This window comes from Spathaspora passalidarum, assembly GCF_000223485.1.
Source record: "Spathaspora passalidarum NRRL Y-27907 unplaced genomic scaffold SPAPAscaffold_2, whole genome shotgun sequence".
Classification (NCBI taxonomy): Eukaryota; Fungi; Ascomycota; class Pichiomycetes; order Serinales; family Debaryomycetaceae; genus Spathaspora; species Spathaspora passalidarum.
This window is the reverse complement of record NW_006767426.1, coordinates 1,058,151-1,074,708: the sequence shown is the minus strand read 5'-3', so window position 1 is coordinate 1,074,708 and position 16,558 is coordinate 1,058,151. Positions and strand designations below refer to the sequence as shown.

At 36.4% G+C, this 16,558-nt stretch overlaps 9 protein-coding genes across 9 annotated transcripts; 7 read left to right on the top strand and 2 right to left on the bottom strand. All coding sequences in view use genetic code 12, as the record gives it.

The window, feature by feature from the left end:
- Positions 1-773: 773 nt before the first annotated feature.
- On the top strand, positions 774-2,186 carry DIT2 (putative cytochrome; the record flags this gene model as incomplete). The annotated part of the gene is made up of 1 exon (XM_007373676.1): positions 774-2,186. One exon carries the CDS (start codon positions 774-776, stop codon positions 2,184-2,186), a length of 1,413 nt encoding a protein of 470 aa, XP_007373738.1.
- A 152-nt stretch (positions 2,187-2,338) lies between these two features.
- SPAPADRAFT_49221 (uncharacterized protein) lies at positions 2,339-3,733 on the top strand (the record flags this gene model as incomplete). The annotated part of the gene is made up of 1 exon (XM_007373675.1): positions 2,339-3,733. One exon carries the CDS (start codon positions 2,339-2,341, stop codon positions 3,731-3,733), a length of 1,395 nt encoding a protein of 464 aa, XP_007373737.1.
- An 882-nt stretch (positions 3,734-4,615) lies between these two features.
- SPAPADRAFT_59564 (uncharacterized protein) lies at positions 4,616-7,254 on the top strand (the record flags this gene model as incomplete). The annotated part of the gene is made up of 1 exon (XM_007373672.1): positions 4,616-7,254. One exon carries the CDS (start codon positions 6,142-6,144, stop codon positions 7,021-7,023), a length of 882 nt encoding a protein of 293 aa, XP_007373734.1.
- SPAPADRAFT_135529 (3-hydroxyanthranilate 3,4-dioxygenase) lies at positions 4,641-5,153 on the top strand (the record flags this gene model as incomplete). Its single annotated transcript, XM_007373674.1, has 1 exon — positions 4,641-5,153. The coding sequence occupies one exon, from the start codon at positions 4,641-4,643 to the stop codon at positions 5,151-5,153; it is 513 nt and encodes a 170-aa protein (XP_007373736.1).
- SPAPADRAFT_49219 (uncharacterized protein) lies at positions 5,266-5,916 on the bottom strand (the record flags this gene model as incomplete). The annotated part of the gene is made up of 1 exon (XM_007373673.1): positions 5,266-5,916. One exon carries the CDS (start codon positions 5,914-5,916, stop codon positions 5,266-5,268), a length of 651 nt encoding a protein of 216 aa, XP_007373735.1.
- Positions 7,255-8,662: 1,408 nt separating the features above from the next.
- Positions 8,663-9,535, top strand: SPAPADRAFT_54334 (mitochondrial 2-oxodicarboxylate carrier; the record flags this gene model as incomplete). Its single annotated transcript, XM_007373671.1, has 1 exon — positions 8,663-9,535. The coding sequence occupies one exon, from the start codon at positions 8,663-8,665 to the stop codon at positions 9,533-9,535; it is 873 nt and encodes a 290-aa protein (XP_007373733.1).
- A 194-nt stretch (positions 9,536-9,729) lies between these two features.
- Positions 9,730-11,814, top strand: SUA72 (Sua72p; the record flags this gene model as incomplete). Its single annotated transcript, XM_007373670.1, has 1 exon — positions 9,730-11,814. One exon carries the CDS (start codon positions 9,831-9,833, stop codon positions 10,857-10,859), a length of 1,029 nt encoding a protein of 342 aa, XP_007373732.1.
- SPAPADRAFT_54332 (uncharacterized protein) lies at positions 10,849-13,401 on the bottom strand (the record flags this gene model as incomplete). Its single annotated transcript, XM_007373669.1, has 2 exons — positions 10,849-13,101; positions 13,141-13,401. The coding sequence occupies 2 exons, from the start codon at positions 13,399-13,401 to the stop codon at positions 10,849-10,851; spliced, it is 2,514 nt and encodes an 837-aa protein (XP_007373731.1).
- A 357-nt stretch (positions 13,402-13,758) lies between these two features.
- Positions 13,759-16,548, top strand: STE13 (Ste13p; the record flags this gene model as incomplete). Its single annotated transcript, XM_007373668.1, has 1 exon — positions 13,759-16,548. One exon carries the CDS (start codon positions 13,759-13,761, stop codon positions 16,546-16,548), a length of 2,790 nt encoding a protein of 929 aa, XP_007373730.1.
- Positions 16,549-16,558: the final 10 nt, after the last annotated feature.

Below are 16,558 nucleotides of genomic sequence, written 5' to 3'. Positions count from 1 at the left end.
TCCAATTTGAGTCAAAATTAGAAGATTATCGTAACATTTATAATCCTGGATTACAATGAGAAAATTGTTGCCAAGTTTGCTTAATACTTGGCTTGGAAAGAATAAACGCCAATTGTTTGGAACAATTCAGGAGAACATATTAGAAACTGGGGCTGGAACCAATATTTGCTTGTTGTATCCTGCAATATGATGTCTTTTGTCAAAATCTTGAAGTTTCTCTTTGGATACATTTTGCTGTTATAATTAGAATTTCCTAGTTGAAGAGCTAAGTTTACTATCTCAGATAGTCGATCTTTCGCTAAATCGAGCTTGTATGCCTAGGAGGGGTGGTGGCTTAATATTATTCATAATTATCGGCAGATTGAGGATTCCGGGAGAATAAGTTACATTGTGTATGGGAAATTTATTTTCTAATTCTGAAAAATTAATAGGGAGATTGAACATGTACAGTGAAAAAAACCTGCTCAGGATTGCACCATCATCCCTTGCTCGGAAGGAATAGGCTCGGGTAATTGGTCATAATTAGGGGTTCAAGGGTCGTTTTCTAATTGAAGAAACTGGGGCCAGAATCAGAACTTCCCTATTCAGTGTATGCGATATCATGTATCTGGCAAAATCTTGAACTTTCTTCTTCGAAAAGTTTTTCCGTCGTAATATTGCGTGATAAGAGTCAATTAAACTTTCCTAATTGAATATGTGACGAGATATACTATTTTAAATGGTTGATTTTTCGCGACGCCAAGTTTTACTGTTGGACAATTGATCAACCAACAATGTTGTCTGAAATATTGAAATATCTAGTCATTGCTATAGGTTCTTACCTGGTTTACTTAGTTTTAGAGATCATCTTTCCACCATTCAATTTCCCGAAAACAATCCCTACAATCCCATTCTATGTTTCGTTTTTGGGTTCGTATGAAAATTTAGACCAGGAACAAATCTATAAACGGTATCTCAAAGACAAGTTAGAAAAGTACGGAGCAGTAAAAATTTATTTTGCTTCAAGGTGGAATATTTTAGTATCTAGGCCAGAGTATTTATTGACTATTTTCAAAAATGAAGATGTTTACGCAAAAAGTGGTAACCACATCAAGATTCCTGGTTCAGTTATGGCCTCATATACAGGGGACAATATTATCAGTGCTCATGGAGAGTTGTGGAAATTGTATCGCGAAGTTGTCGCACCAAGCATTCAATTCCCAGATAAGGAACCAGTATACAAAAACACAAAGATGATGCTTGAAATTATTGAAAACGAACTAAAGAACAGTGATACAATTGCAATTGCTGATATTTTACAAAGATATACTTTGAATAATGTAGGTAATTCGATGATTGGAATTGATTTTCGGGCTCTAGAGGGTCTGCAATCGTTTATGCATCAAAAAATAAAGTATGTCAAGCTGCAAATTTTCCGACCATTTTACATGAATTTTCCATACTTTGATAAATTTCCTATTCCTAGCAGGTTAACCGCTAAGAGAGAAGTTAATCTGTTTCGTAATTGGTATGGTCAGAAATTGATTGATGAGCACAAGCCTGAACTATCCAATAGTGCAGCTACTAAGTTGGTCAATGCATTAAAAGATGGTAAATTAACTGAAAAGCAATATTTGGATAATGCAGTTATAGTAATGGTTGCTGGCCATGAAAATCCGTTGTTATTGATGCTTTCTGTGTTGTTTATTCTTGGCAAAAACCCGGATTTGCAGGAATCATTACGAACGGAAAAAATACCCTTGGAACTGGTGATTTATGAGACCTTGCGAGTTTATCCTCCTTTGGCACAAATCATTAACAGGTGTACTACCAAAGCTACTGTTTTGGGTGAAAATATTTTTATTCCCAAGGGGGTTTATGTAGGTTATAACAATCTTGCTACAGGGAGAGACCGTGGTATTTGGGGTCCTGACGCAGATGAATTCAATCCTAGTCGCTGGGGTAATACGTTGGATGAAATTAATCAAAACTATTCTCAGGCGAAGAGAATGGCAACTTTACCTGCATTTCATGGCAGGAAGAGAGCTTGTTTGGGTGAGAAATTTGCTATTTTTGAAATCAAGGAATGTATTTCGGCAATTATTGGCAAATATCGTATTTCATTGGGTGAAAACTGGAAACCAAAACTTACTCCTTCGGGTCCGGTTTGCCCATTAGGGTTGCAAATTAAATTTGAGAAGGCTTAAGAAAAATAAATATGAATAAAAAAAAAAATTTTTTTTTGCAGTAATTTGCTCACAGGAATTTGCTCATGGCAATTGCAAATGGCGCGTCCCTTGTAGTTTATTATCCCGTAGTATTCTTCTTTGTGTTTTGACGAGTAAATTTTTGTTCAAAGATGTCAAAGAGTAAAGAATCAGTATTACCAAGTACTATTGAGATAACACAAGCACCATACTGTGCTCTCTCTTTCCGAAGAAAAGTACTAATTGTATTAATTGTTACTTTAGCAGGATTTTTGGGTCCTGTGTCTGGTAACATCTATATTCCAATTTTACCCCAGTTGAAAAATGTATTTCATGTTTCAACAACAGCTATTAATGGAACAGTATCTGTTTTTATGGTGGTTTTTGCCTTTGCGCCACTTCTATGGGCTTCATGGGCAGATTTTGGTGGGAGAAAAATCTTGTACCTTATTTCCTTGATATTTTTTATTTTGGCAAATATATTATTAGCTTCTGTTCCAGTACATATTGCTGCTCTATATGTTTTGAGAATATTGCAAGCATTTGGTGCATCTAGTGTTGTCTCAGTTGGTGCTGGAACTATAGCTGATATTATTGAACCTAAGAATAGAGCAAAGGCAATTTCCTATTTCATGTTGGGACCACAACTTGGTCCTGTATTGGGTCCAATTCTTTCAATAATAGCTGGTAAAGGTGATTGGAGATGGATTTTTGGATTTTTGGCTTTGTTTGGGTTTGCAGTTTATTTGATTATTATATTTCTTTTACCTGAGACCTTGAGATATTTAGTTGGTGATTGCTCTTGCTACGTTGGAACTTCAATTTGGTTGAAACCAAAGCTTTTCCAAAATCAAATTGTTGATGGTTATCCAAAACCTGTTAAACCAAGCTTAAAGAACTTTTGGAAGATATTGAAATATAAACCAGTTTTGCTTTGTTCGATCAATGGTGGGCTTTTGTTTGCTACTTTTTATGGATTAAGTGTTACATTTGGTCATGTACTACAAAATCAATATTCATTCACCAATATTCAAACTAGTATTTCGTATATCTGTCCTGGTATAGCAATGATTGTTGGTTCTATTCTGGGTGGTTGGTTATCTGATAAACTTCGAGCTAAGATGATTAAGCAAGAACCAGCTTCGTATATTCCAGAAAAGAGATTTTCTTTACAAGTATTTGGATTGCTTATATCTATGGCTGGTGTAATTGGTTATGCATGGACGGTTCATAAACATGTTCATGTAGCTGTGGTGTTTGTGTTTACATTTTTGGCTGGGTTTGGATTAACCTGGGTGTTTGTTGCCAACACCACTTATTTAACGGAATGCTCTACAGGACAGCCTGCTACTAATGTGGCCATTGGAAATTTTATGAGGAATATCGCTGCTGCTATTTCATCCGCTATAATTGATAAACTTGTTGGAAAAATGGGATTTGGTTGGTGTTTGACCGGTTTAGGATTGTTGGACCTTATTGGAATTGGGTTTGTTGTTGTGTTATTAAAGTGGGGTCCCAAGTGGAGAAGAGAATATGAAGCTAATTAGTTTATATAACTTTGTTTAGATTTGAATGTAAACTAGAGCTTTTTCTCAATGGTAAACAGTATGTTGGTGGGGAGTGGTAGAAGTAATCTCGTTTTGGATCCAATGTGTTAACCTGAAATATTCTTTGCAAGTCTCACTACAAAGTTGAGTCAATTTTCAGATGACGAAATGCCAATTTATAATCTTAAATTAAGCTAGCTTTTTAATAATTAGTATTTGTTGCTGTTATGCATTTTCTCTGAGTATCATTTGGAGGAATTATGGACGAAAATTTTAAAAAACTTTTATCATCAAATATCTCCCCCCAAAACTTAAGAAATAATTTCAAATAATATATACAGTAAAGAAAGATAGTAAATAAAACAATTAATCATGTTAAATAATGAAAAGACTCACCACAAATCCAAGAAATTAGAAAATAAATTTGTAGACATCACTCTAACATTGGTTAAACCATAAAAATTTTTTGGCAGAAGCTTCGTTCCTCATGGCCCAATGGTCAAGGCGTCTGGCTACGATTTTGTAACCACTTCTGGAACCAGAAGATTCCAGGTTCGACTCCTGGTGGGGAAGCTCTTTTTTTTTTAAAAAAAATCCCTTTCTTTTTAATTTACTAGCAAAGATAACTAATTTACTTCTTGGTTGAAAAGTCAATTTGTCGTAATTCGAATTAAGATTAAACGAAGTGCAGCTTATCATAGTTAAAATCTTTTTTTTTCGGGTGGCTGGTAGCAATCCCTTTTTTTTTCTTACCATGATAAAGTTTGTCAATCGTTTATACAGTTTTGTACGACCATGACCATCGGCTCGTGATCCCGCATTTTAGTATTTAAGTCCGCCGATCAGAGTGAAAAACTTTATCAAAATCTTCCAACATTCTTTACACACACACAAAACTACACACACAATGGCACTTGGACAACCTATAAACCTTAAAAAATGGATTGAAGAGAATGGCGAGCTCTTGCAACCACCAGTCAACAATTTCTGTCTTCATCGTGGCGGTTTCACTATTATGATTATTGGTGGACCCAATGAACGTAATGATTACCATATTAACCAGACTCCAGAATATTTCTACCAGTTGAAAGGAACTATATGTTTGAAGGTTGTTGATGATGGTGAATTCAAGGATATTTACATTCATGAAGGAGACTCATTCCTTTTACCTGCTAATACCCCTCATAATCCATGTCGTTATGAAAACACCATTGGTCTCGTGGTTGAGCAAGATAGACCAGAGGGAATGAATGATGGGATCAGATGGTATTGTGCTAAATGTGAAAATAAGATTTTTGAAAAGGAATTTTATTTAACCGATTTAGGTACTCAGATTAAAGATGCCATTGTTGCATTTGATAGCAATTTGGATGCAAGAACTTGTAAAAAATGTGGACATGTCAATATTTCAAAGAGATGATTATGTATATGACTATAAGACTTTTAGACTATGAGACCATAAAAGTATGAGACTAAGACTATGAGATTGAGACTATGTGACTATGAGACTATTAGACTATAACAATATATGACTATTCTAGTTTCGTTTTCTTGATGTATAACTGTTCTCCTTTGTAGAATAACCAATCAACAGCCTGTTCAACAGGCTCATCTATAACACGAGGAAGGATGGGAATTGTTCCTAATCCAATAAGAACAGCACCATACTTTTGTAGTACAGTAATGCCAGATTTTTTGAATAAAGAGTCGGAATAATGGACTATATTGTGAATAGTCAATGCCGGAATTGCCATGGATGCAATACCCTGAAATACGCCTCTCTTTAACGCACTCAATCTCCAATCTGAATCAACCAAGCTATGGCTAGATACAAACTCCTGTGATGATTGTACATCAACATTGGGCACGGTGTCCCAGGGTCTTAACCCTGGAGTGAATGTACCTTCCGACTTACGTTTTGTTAACCATGCAGCATAGGAAATATCACCAATAAAGTATAGCCAAGATATGACATACCCCAGTTTTACCAAGTATGGATGAGCAACTGGACGAAATGATTCTCCAATATCAGAACTATATGCCACATATCGGTATCTTCTTGCTGCTTTTAGGATGGTTTTGAGTCGGTTTGCATATGCAGCGTATCTTATCCCCGATTCCTGTTCGGAGGCAGTGATGTCACTCACAGAAGTAACACTCTTTTCTTCGCTCTTTGCAGACATTGTAATAAAAGAAGCGTTTTTTTTGTAATATCTCACATAGAACGAGTTGCAATTGAAGTTAAAGGGCGGTAATATGCATGAATTAGCTTTTAATAGTTATATAGTGAAATCTGAGGGGTGAATTGTTTCTGTGCAGTATTTTTATTTTTTTTTTCTCCATTGTGCACTTTAATTTTGCCTTCTTAGTAGAAGCAAGACCACTGATAACAAACGCAATACATCACCATGAAGTTCACATTAGTCATTAGATTCACGAATTCGGAATCTACATCTGATCAAGTTCATGATTTATCCATTCCTCTAGGAATAAATTTCGAAAGGGATGACGTAAACAAGTTAGTCACGACCAACTGGATAAAATCAACCATACGAAGCAAAGTCCCACAATGTCGTGAGAATAGATTAAGATTGATCTATAATGGTAGAGTACTCAACGAGAATACTGATTTCAAAAAGGAAGTATTCATTTCTCGATTACATCAAGAACAGGCTAGTACGGAAGCTCCAACGCAAGAGGATGAAAAGAAAATATATATTCATTGCGTTATTGGGGAGAAATTAACCCAGGAGCAACTAGCTGAAGAAAACCAGTTAGATAATAGACCACAAGAAGTCACAACCACTCCACAGACAATCTCTTTTGATAGATTGTTACAACAAGGTTTTTCTCAAGAAGATGTCGACGATTTAAGACGGCAATTTTATCTGATATACGGAGGTTCCAGCGCCACAAGACGAGGCGGTGACGATCAGATCACTGATGTTGAGGAAGAAGAACAACGACAAAGAAGATTGCGGGAATTAGAAGAAAGATGGATAGAGTCAACTTATAACACCGAAGCTACCGATGCACCCCGTCCCCAATCTCGAAGAACCGAGACTCAAGACACAGACGCAGCACCACCACAACCTCTGTTAGATCTCGAAGAAAGTCGCGTCAATGAAGATATCCTTGTTGGATTCTTGCTCGGCGTTTTCTTGGGTGTAATCGGAGCAGTGTTCTTTTTGGTTGACGATACAGTGTTTAATAAACGTCAACGGATGTCATTGATAGCTGGTCTATTGGTAAATTGCAGTCTTGCAATAGCAAGGGGCAAATGGATATAGTTTCTACATAGAATTAATAAATTTAAGGGTGTTAATGTTTGATCTACCAGCCCTCACCAATCTTCATATATTACAAGTAATATGGTTAAAAATCAATGAAAGGGCACTAAGATGATCGTTAAAGGGTCCATGTAAACACGGATGTTACTCTCGCCAGGAACTTGACGCTCGCCAACTCGTAGGTATATCTGAAAAAGACAAGCAACACGGTAATAGTTCTGGCTGCCGCACAAAGAAGAAAAAGAGTAGAAAAGTTTTCAAAATACGATAGCAAAATTTTTTCTGTTATAGCGAAGAGGGAAAATATTCCGAGATGTTACCCGGATATTAGCCAAACTAGGGCGAGAATTTTTGCAACCAGGCTAAGGTTTGCCCTGAAGCAATACTAATTTCCATAAGAATATTACTTGGTTAATGTTGCAGTTATAGTTTACTTGTTAAATATAACACGAAGCACAGACCTTTCATAACTTTTGAATGTCATAGGATATTGCTTGAAGACTAGGGAGAGCAGAACCAGAAAAATTCTACTAATGATAAGCTTGCTGGAGGCGTCGTGACAACCAATTGACGAGTCAGAAATGAAATTTTTACTAACATTCAAGTATATTGATGCTTGTTGTCAAATTGAAGTAGTGTCAAGAACCCATTATCTTCACCTGCTCAGCCACATATTTAATAGTTTGACAATGTTCTACTAAATATGAAAACGCGCAAGGAAATAATAGTATGTGGTAAAAAAGTGCACAGTGCACATGAAGCAAGGTCATGTAAGTTCGCTTATGGCTTTCTGCCAGTTCTTACCTGTCTCGTGAGGAATCGCTGTAGCGAAAAAGAGTCAATTACGACTCATGCAAACCGCCTTAAATTCGAAACAGGGTTAAGTTTAGTTCAACGTCGAAAGTATTACATAAAATCCCGAAACTTCGTATAAATAAGCGCAGTAACTGCTGAATCATCCATTGGTTATAATAGTAGCACGTAGTTTGTACTTCTTCACATCTAACTGCGGAAATACAATGGACGGATATATGGAAGATAAATACAAATAGAAAAATTTTCTCCTGTACCGGGACAAAATCTTATTCCTCTGCAGGGCGTAATTCAAAAAACATGCAAGGCAAAAAAAAAAAAAGAAGAATCACAGTCAACTCAAGATCTACTTATACTTGGTGTAAAACTTTAATAGTGAAAATCGCGCTTGTTCATTACAGATGTGCGGCTTTTTTGTGAGAGTTACTACCTACCGTGTGACCAAAGAAAGTTAAAAACCCGCTAGGGAATAATTAAACTGTATTTAACTGGTTCGCTAAAACCCGGAACAAGTTTCCCCCCACTTTTTTTCTACAGCAATTGTTAACACCTAAAATGACTAACACAGACAAAATATTAATAGCACAAAAAAAAACACAAAAGGGTGTTGATCTCCTCCTCCCCCTCTCTCCACCTCCTCTCGTCCTTTGACTAAAAGAAATTTTCGTGTTTTTTTTTTAAAAATTTTCTCTTTCTTTTCCTTGTGAATTAGTAAGCCCAATTGATCAATCATTCAATTGTTATCAATACAGATTAAGCAAAACTAGATTCGTTATTGGAGACTCGTTGTAAAAACTCGTGTGCTGAAAATTATTCCTATATCAAAATGTCTGCTCCAGCTGAAAAACAACCATTGCCATTCTTCTACAACTTCTTGGCAGGTGCCATTGCAGGTGTCTCCGAAATTATTGTCATGTATCCATTGGATGTGATCAAAACCAGACAACAATTGGATTCTACCGGTCAATACAAGGGAACTTTGGACTGTTTAAAGAAGATCGTTAAAGAAGAAGGTTTCTCTAGATTATATAAAGGTATCGCAGCTCCAATTTTAATGGAAGCTCCAAAGAGAGCTACTAAGTTTGCTGCTAATGATGAATGGGGGAAATTTTACAGGAAACAATTTGAAGTCAAGACCATGACTCAGCCATTGGCAGTTTTGACTGGTGCTACTGCCGGTGCCACTGAATCCTTGGTAGTTGTTCCATTTGAATTGGTTAAAATTAGATTACAAGACAAGACCACCAAGTTTAATGGTATGGGTGAAGTTGTTAAACATATTGTCAAGGAAAACGGGCTTTTAGGATTATATAAAGGTACTGAAAGTACTGCCTGGAGACATATTTGGTGGAATGCTGGTTATTTCGGATGTATTCATCAATTGAGATCTCTTTTCCCTAAGCCAAAGGATGCTACTGAAAAGACCTTAATTGATTTAACTTGTGGGGCTATTGGTGGTACTGTTGGTACTATTTTGAATACTCCATTCGATGTGGTCAAGTCTAGAATTCAAGCTGGTTCTACTAAGTATAAATGGACTTATCCATCTTTAGCCATTGTTGCTAAGGAAGAAGGATTTGGTGCATTATATAAGGGTTTCATTCCTAAGGTGTTGAGATTAGGTCCAGGTGGTGGTATCTTGTTAGTTGTGTTTACTGCCTGTATGGACTTTTTCAGAACCGTCCATGAAGGTAAATAGACGTATGTCAAATAACATATCCTCTTTAGAAATTCAAATGTAGTGTAGTATAGAGATGTAGATGTCACAATACATTATGTGTGGTAACTTTGTGTGTATTTTTTTTTTTTTCCTTTTTCCCCACCATTCAAGGCTCACCTGACTTGAAACCGGAATCCTAAAAATACTGCAAGTCATTTTCAAACAAGTTCACCCCCGCCCTAATGAAATAGCCCAACTAAACAAATTACTTTTGTCATCGTATTGCACGAAAAATTCTTTACCAACTTCATCTCAACCACAATCATCCCCCCACATGTCCACTAATACTATAAATAGCACATATACTGGTCCCAATTTGAACGTGACCTTAGTGTGCCCTGATTGTCGACAATTCCCACCCGACTTGGTGGAACGGTTTAGTGAAGGTGATATAATCTGCGGCAATTGCGGATTGGTACTTAGTGATAGAATAGTAGACACTCGTTCCGAATGGAGAACTTTCAATAATGATGACCAAAATGGTGACGATCCTTCTCGTGTGGGTGATTCGGGGAATCCACTTTTGGACACAGAAGACTTGTCCACTATGATCTCATACGTGCCGCAAGGTGGGAATAGAGTAGGAAGAGATTTAACTAGGATCCAACAAAAGTCATTGGTGGATAAAAAGAATAATGCCTTGAATGCGGCGTATATCAGGATCCAAGAATTGTGTAATGGGTATCAGCTTCCTAAAACAGTCACAGATGCTGCAAAACACCTTTACAAAGCAGTGAGAGAGGACAAGCTACTTAGAGGGAAGTCCCAGGATTCAATAATGGCAGCAGTTATATTACTTGGGTGCAGAAGGTCAGACGTTCCTAGAACATTAGAAGAAATCCGTGCATTGACAAATGTCCCCTCGAAACAAATCGCCAAAGTTGCTAGACTTATCAAGAAAATCATTCATTCGCATCTAGTGGCAAACCCACAATCCTCCATTTTGGAAGAAACAACAAGTTTGACTACACATTCAGCTGAAGACTTAATCAGAAGATTTTGTTCTCACTTGGGCTTGACTCCTCAAGTCACCAACGCGGCTGAACATATCGCGAGACAATGCAAAGACATTGGTGTACTAGCAGGTAGATCACCTACGACAATTGCAGCAGCTGCAATTTACCTTGCAGGCAAAGCATTTGATGTTGAGTTAACCCAACAGCAAATTAGAGATAAAACTGGGGTAAGTATTGGTACGATAAAGACGTCTTATAAAGTTATGTACGAGAACAAGGACAAGTTATTGGATCCATATTGGATAGAGTCGGGAAAAGTTAAACTAGACAATATTCCTAAAAGTTAACTGGAAATGCCGTTTGAATATAAGTTATCATATCGTTATCTGTAACAAGACCTTCATGTAATAGTGTTTCTTGAAATTTGTGATCAGGTTTGTTTTGTTTTGGTTCTTCCTCCTGGGAAAAGTATTCATTGATTTTCTGTACAAATTCTGGTGAATCATAATCAAGATCACTGTAATTTATCCTGTTCTCTTCTGTTTCTGTTAACTGAAATTGACTTTCATATTGTTTCATGCATCGAGACAATCTTGTCAAGTTGGTCAATTCAAGCTCATTTATCAACCTGGTAAAACTTTCAAAATTCAACAAGATATTATAGATTAAACTATAATTAATTGAATTAGGAGTACTTGTCCAAAACCACGATTCACTATCAACAACCTGCTCACATTGATTGAATCTCTTATTCAACATAAAATCAATAGTCACCAACACTTCCTCAACTAAAACCCTCACTTGTTTACTATCTAACTTCTTAAAAGCAAGTAAATTCTGTTTATCAATAAATTTAACCAATGTGCAAATAGTAGAATGGAATTCAAACCATGAATATTTCCCAAGATCTATATTGCTATCCTGTTCAAAACAGGACAATATCTGATGAATCAAATTAACACCAAGGCGGTAATTCTTGACATTCAACTTATTAGTCAAGTTAAATCGAATAAGGTTCTGAACACAATCTAAAATATAGAATAAACTAGATTTATAACCCAAATCACCTTGATCATGTGGAACAAATGGTAGTTTCTGATGACATAATTTCCATTTATCTTCATTAATTTGATATTTCTTCAAATCGCTTATATAATTGGTGGTCAAATTCAAGATGATTTCCAACGAAAGGGTGGTTAAATGTTGTAAACTGGATGAGCGATATTGATACTCAAAAATATATGATAATAAGCACAACCAAACTTCAAATAATTCCACATTTTTGAGCTCATCTTCAGTTAAGTCTTCAGGGTTTGCGCTTGTCCTTTGTTCAATTAGGACAGAAACAAAGCTGGGATTGCCAATAAGGGATTTTATTGTTAATGTAACTGATATAAGCTTTTGTAAGTCCAACTTATCACTGATTCTACTTATTTTGTGATCATAGACATGTTGCAAGTTGACCAAGAACTCGTCTTGTCCTTCCAAAAGATTCAATTTGGGATTAGACAAGGTTGTATAAGTTTCCACAGTGTTACAATGAACATAAGCATCAGTACTAAGGTTCAACCAGTTGAATATCGAATTTGTTTTAATCTTGTCCAACATCAAGTCAGGGCGAAACTTGTAACAATAGTTGAATTCCATGCAGAATATAGGCAATAATCTCAGGTTTATTTCACTTTGGAATAGCTCCCAATCATATATTCTTGCAAATAATGGCATGGATTTATAAGGATTGAGGGATTGGATAGACAATGCCGTTATATCGGAAGAGTTTAGGTGTGTAGGTAGTAAGCTAGTCGGGATATTTACCAAGACACCAACGAGTAAATGCAATGTGAATAACGTATCTATCGATAATATTACCTTTGGAGGTTCATACTTGTCTCCATTTTTGAAAGGTTGAGTTATAGTTATAATTGACTGAATTTCATTGGCAAGGTTCACTTGGTAGAACGTGAATAGTAAACTTTTAAGCACATGATAGTTACCACTGGACGAAGGGTGAACAACCAATCCAGTGTAAATTGATTTCAATATTTCCGTTAAAAGTAGGAGTGACTCTTTTATAACTGGTAATTTCACTGATTCACCCAGTTGAATTTGTTGTAGAGTAGTTTTTAAGTACCATTTTACTTTAGTTATTAAGTCAACCAACGACAAAACATCCAATCCCCCGGAAAACAAACTAACACTCAAATCAACACGTGTTGTCAAGCCAAACAGCGTGTTTGTCCCCTTTAGCTTTTCATTTGTGTTTATAATGTTTTTGAACCAAAGGTGGAAAATTCGAAGGATATTAATTATCAAATCAGCCTTTACTTCAGGGTTCAAATTGTCAAATTCAGACTCATGCTTGCCAATAGGTGTTGTTGTTGCAGAGCGAGATGATTGTTCTTCCGTTAACTGACTGGTGCTTGTCTGACCATGCAAACTAGTAAGGTCATCGCCATCATTAAATTCCAACACTTGCCGACTTGAGTTCTTCAGCAGTTTCCCACTTAATTCAGTTATATCATCCCCATCAATATCAAGTAAACTAGATCTTCGAAATATACTATCAACAGACACGCTCTGATCAAGAGGCTGCAGCAGCTGCACCAGGGACAGAAGTTCTAGTTCCACCTCAACGCCCACCTGTTCCTGATCAATATACCCAATGGCATCAGCATAAACTGCCAACCCAGTTTGGAAAATGTGTTGTAAAACAGACAACTTTCGTCCTGAAATAGTGGAAGAAACTTCATCCAGTTCTATTATGGACCCAAACGCTTCAAGTAAGACATTCTTGTTAATAGGGGTGGTGAATAAGGAACGATAAAAGGTTTCATCATTGTCACGATTGAAAATATCCGAGTACAACCGCTCCTGATACCTTTGATTCATGTTGCTGTTTTATTTTTAGGGTTGATTGACTGTTTGCTATTTCACCCTGTAAACTAACCCACACCCCCCTAACCTCCCTGATTGTGTTAATTTAGCAACAATCAGCCTCAAAAGATAACCTGTAAAAATGTCAACATGCATTCTTAAGTTTACATGTTTTTACACAATTACAGGTTGTCGCGTGTGGGCTTTGTGCCTTAAATATTTACAACCAAAAAAGATAGTCGATTTTGGCAACACGTAACATCAGCCAACGATTCTACAGGGATCGATAGACCTAATATCATATTTGGCAAGTAATACAACCTGATACTAAACTCACCAAGAACACATATATTTATTTATTAAAGCGTCAGTATGTTTTCGCGAAATTCTCCACCTAGTCATGTGGAAGAATATGAAATGGTAGATCAGCAAGAGTGGCTGGAACCAGAACGACTACCAGATCTTGAAGAATCCACTTCTGGACAAACACCTCTGGTTGATTCACGAGGATCCACTGATTCAGAATCATCTGTATTATTTGAAGATATTGAGAATTATTCCGCAAGACAGGGGAAAGATATTGATGACTTCAATATGAGCCCGACGTTTCAGAACACGTTTATCAGATATAAGAAGGAAGGGGTAAATGCAAAGGTATGCTCTGCTATAACAGCTTTTTTTGTACTTTTATGGGTTGGTGGAATTATTGCATATTCCCAATTATCACCTTCGCAATTGGCATCTAAATTAACTTGGCAAACTGATGTTAGTGTAAGTGGGTCAAATATTACATTAAATAAATATGATGCAAGTTTCAGAAACTTAACCTTACAATCATACTGGAAGGGACATTATGCTACATTTCAAAAGAAGGTCGATTGGCTTTCTCCTCAGCAATACCCTAAAGAAGGAGGTACAAGTGGTGGTGGATTCTACTTAACCAACAAAGGCAACGAAATAATAATCAACCAAATCAACACCAAATATGAAAAGGTTTTCTTGTCTAGTATTCAATTCGCATACAGCAATAATTTCTTCTATGTCAAGGATTATATACTAAACCCAGCCAAAGCAATCGATGACAAGAATGCCGTACAAATTGTGAAAACTGACGTGCTTGAACAGTGGCGAAAACTGTCATTCGCATTATATTGGGTATATAACCCAATCACAGGGGCATTTACTCCAATTCAACCACCGCCTTCCAGCAAGCGCAATCTTGAAAAACAAGAAATACTCGAGAAACTACATTTTGCAGAATTTTCACCTAATGGGAATTATATATTGTTTGGCCACAATCACGATTTATTCATTTATCAAGTGTCAAATGAACAAATCACACAAATAACTCACGATGGATCTAAGAATATATTCAATGGTAAACCAGATTGGGTATATGAAGAAGAAGTCCAGCTGAAGTTGTATTGGTGGTCACCTAATGAAAACAATTTAATATTTGCCAAACTAAATGATACCAATGTTGATGAAGTCGAATTGGATTATTATATTAAACCAAGTGATGAAATCGGAGCTCAATATGATCAGCTGGATCAGAAGAGTGTCGAAGGTGTGAATCAGTACCCCATACATACAGCCTTCAAGTATCCTAAACCAGGTACTCCAAATCCAATAGTTACTCTCTTCAATTATCATGTTAGTGAAAAGAAGTTAGATAAATTAGAAGATAAAGATTCGTCGTTGGGTGAGGAATATATCATTTATGATGCTACATGGATCGATGATACCAATTTTTTGATCAAAAACACAGATAGAACTAGTAGGGTACTTGCAAGAAAATTGTATCAACCAGGATCAGAGATTAAAGTAATTAATATGCAAAATGCGACAGCTGAATATAATGGATGGATAGAGAAGCAATTTCCAATTACCGTTATTCGTAACAAGGATTCACCCGAAAACAAATATATCGACGTTATTGTGCAAAATGGAAGAAACAGATTAGCTTTGTTTGATAATGCATCATCATCTTCACCAAAGATATTGACTGATGGAGAATTTGATGTTATATCAAAAGCGGTGTTTGACCCGGTTGAAAATTTCATTTACTTTTTAACTAACACGAGAAGTTCAATGGATTCTCATTTAATGGGAATAGACATGAACGATAGCAAGATGACTCCAATTACCAATATCGAAGAAGATGGATTTTATGAAGCACACTTTTCACCTGATGGGCAATTTTTAAATTTGTTTTATAGTGGACCTGAACAACCATGGCAGAAACTTTTCAATATGGCCGACATCCATGAAAGTGAGAATAAGAAGGAAATAATTGTAAAGGCAAAAGCGATAAACTATTATGATGTCACAAAGACGAATTTAAATAATGTGAATATTCCTACAGTGGTATTCAAGGAGATCAGGATCGATAAGGACAAGGATGGTAATCCAATCAAACTTAATGTTAAGGAAATCTTGCCACCAAATTTCAATACTCAACGTAAATATCCATTGTTTGTTCATGTGTATGGAGGACCTGGAAGTCAAAATGTTCAGAAACAATTCGATATTGGATTTTTGAATATTATAAGTGCGAAATTGGATGCAATTGTATTAGTGATTGATCCAAGAGGGACTGGTGGCAAAGGATGGAAATTTGCTTCGTATGCTACCAACAATATTGGATATTGGGAACCAAGAGATATAACTACATTAACCTCGGAATATATTGCCGTGAACAAGAAGTTTATTGATAAGGACAAGGTAGCGCTTTGGGGATGGTCATATGGTGGATTCACCACGTTGAAATGTTTAGAGTATGATCATGGAGAAACGTTCAAGTTTGGTATGGCAGTTGCACCAGTTACAAACTGGTTGTTCTATGACTCGATATATACTGAACGATACATGAACAAACCAGATCAGAACCCAAACTACGAGAAACACGCCCAAATCAAAGATTTTAACCAATTCAAATCACCAAAACGATTCCTTATAGTTCATGGAACCAGTGATGACAATGTCCACATACAGAATCTGATGTGGTTTATAGATAGACTTACGTATAACAAAGTGGAGAATTTTGACGTGCAGATATTTCCAGATAGTGCTCATGATATCCTGTATGATAATGCTGCACTGGTGGTTTATGATCGTTTGTTTAATTGGGTTAGAGATGCATTTATGGGGAAATTTGATTAATAGAGAGACA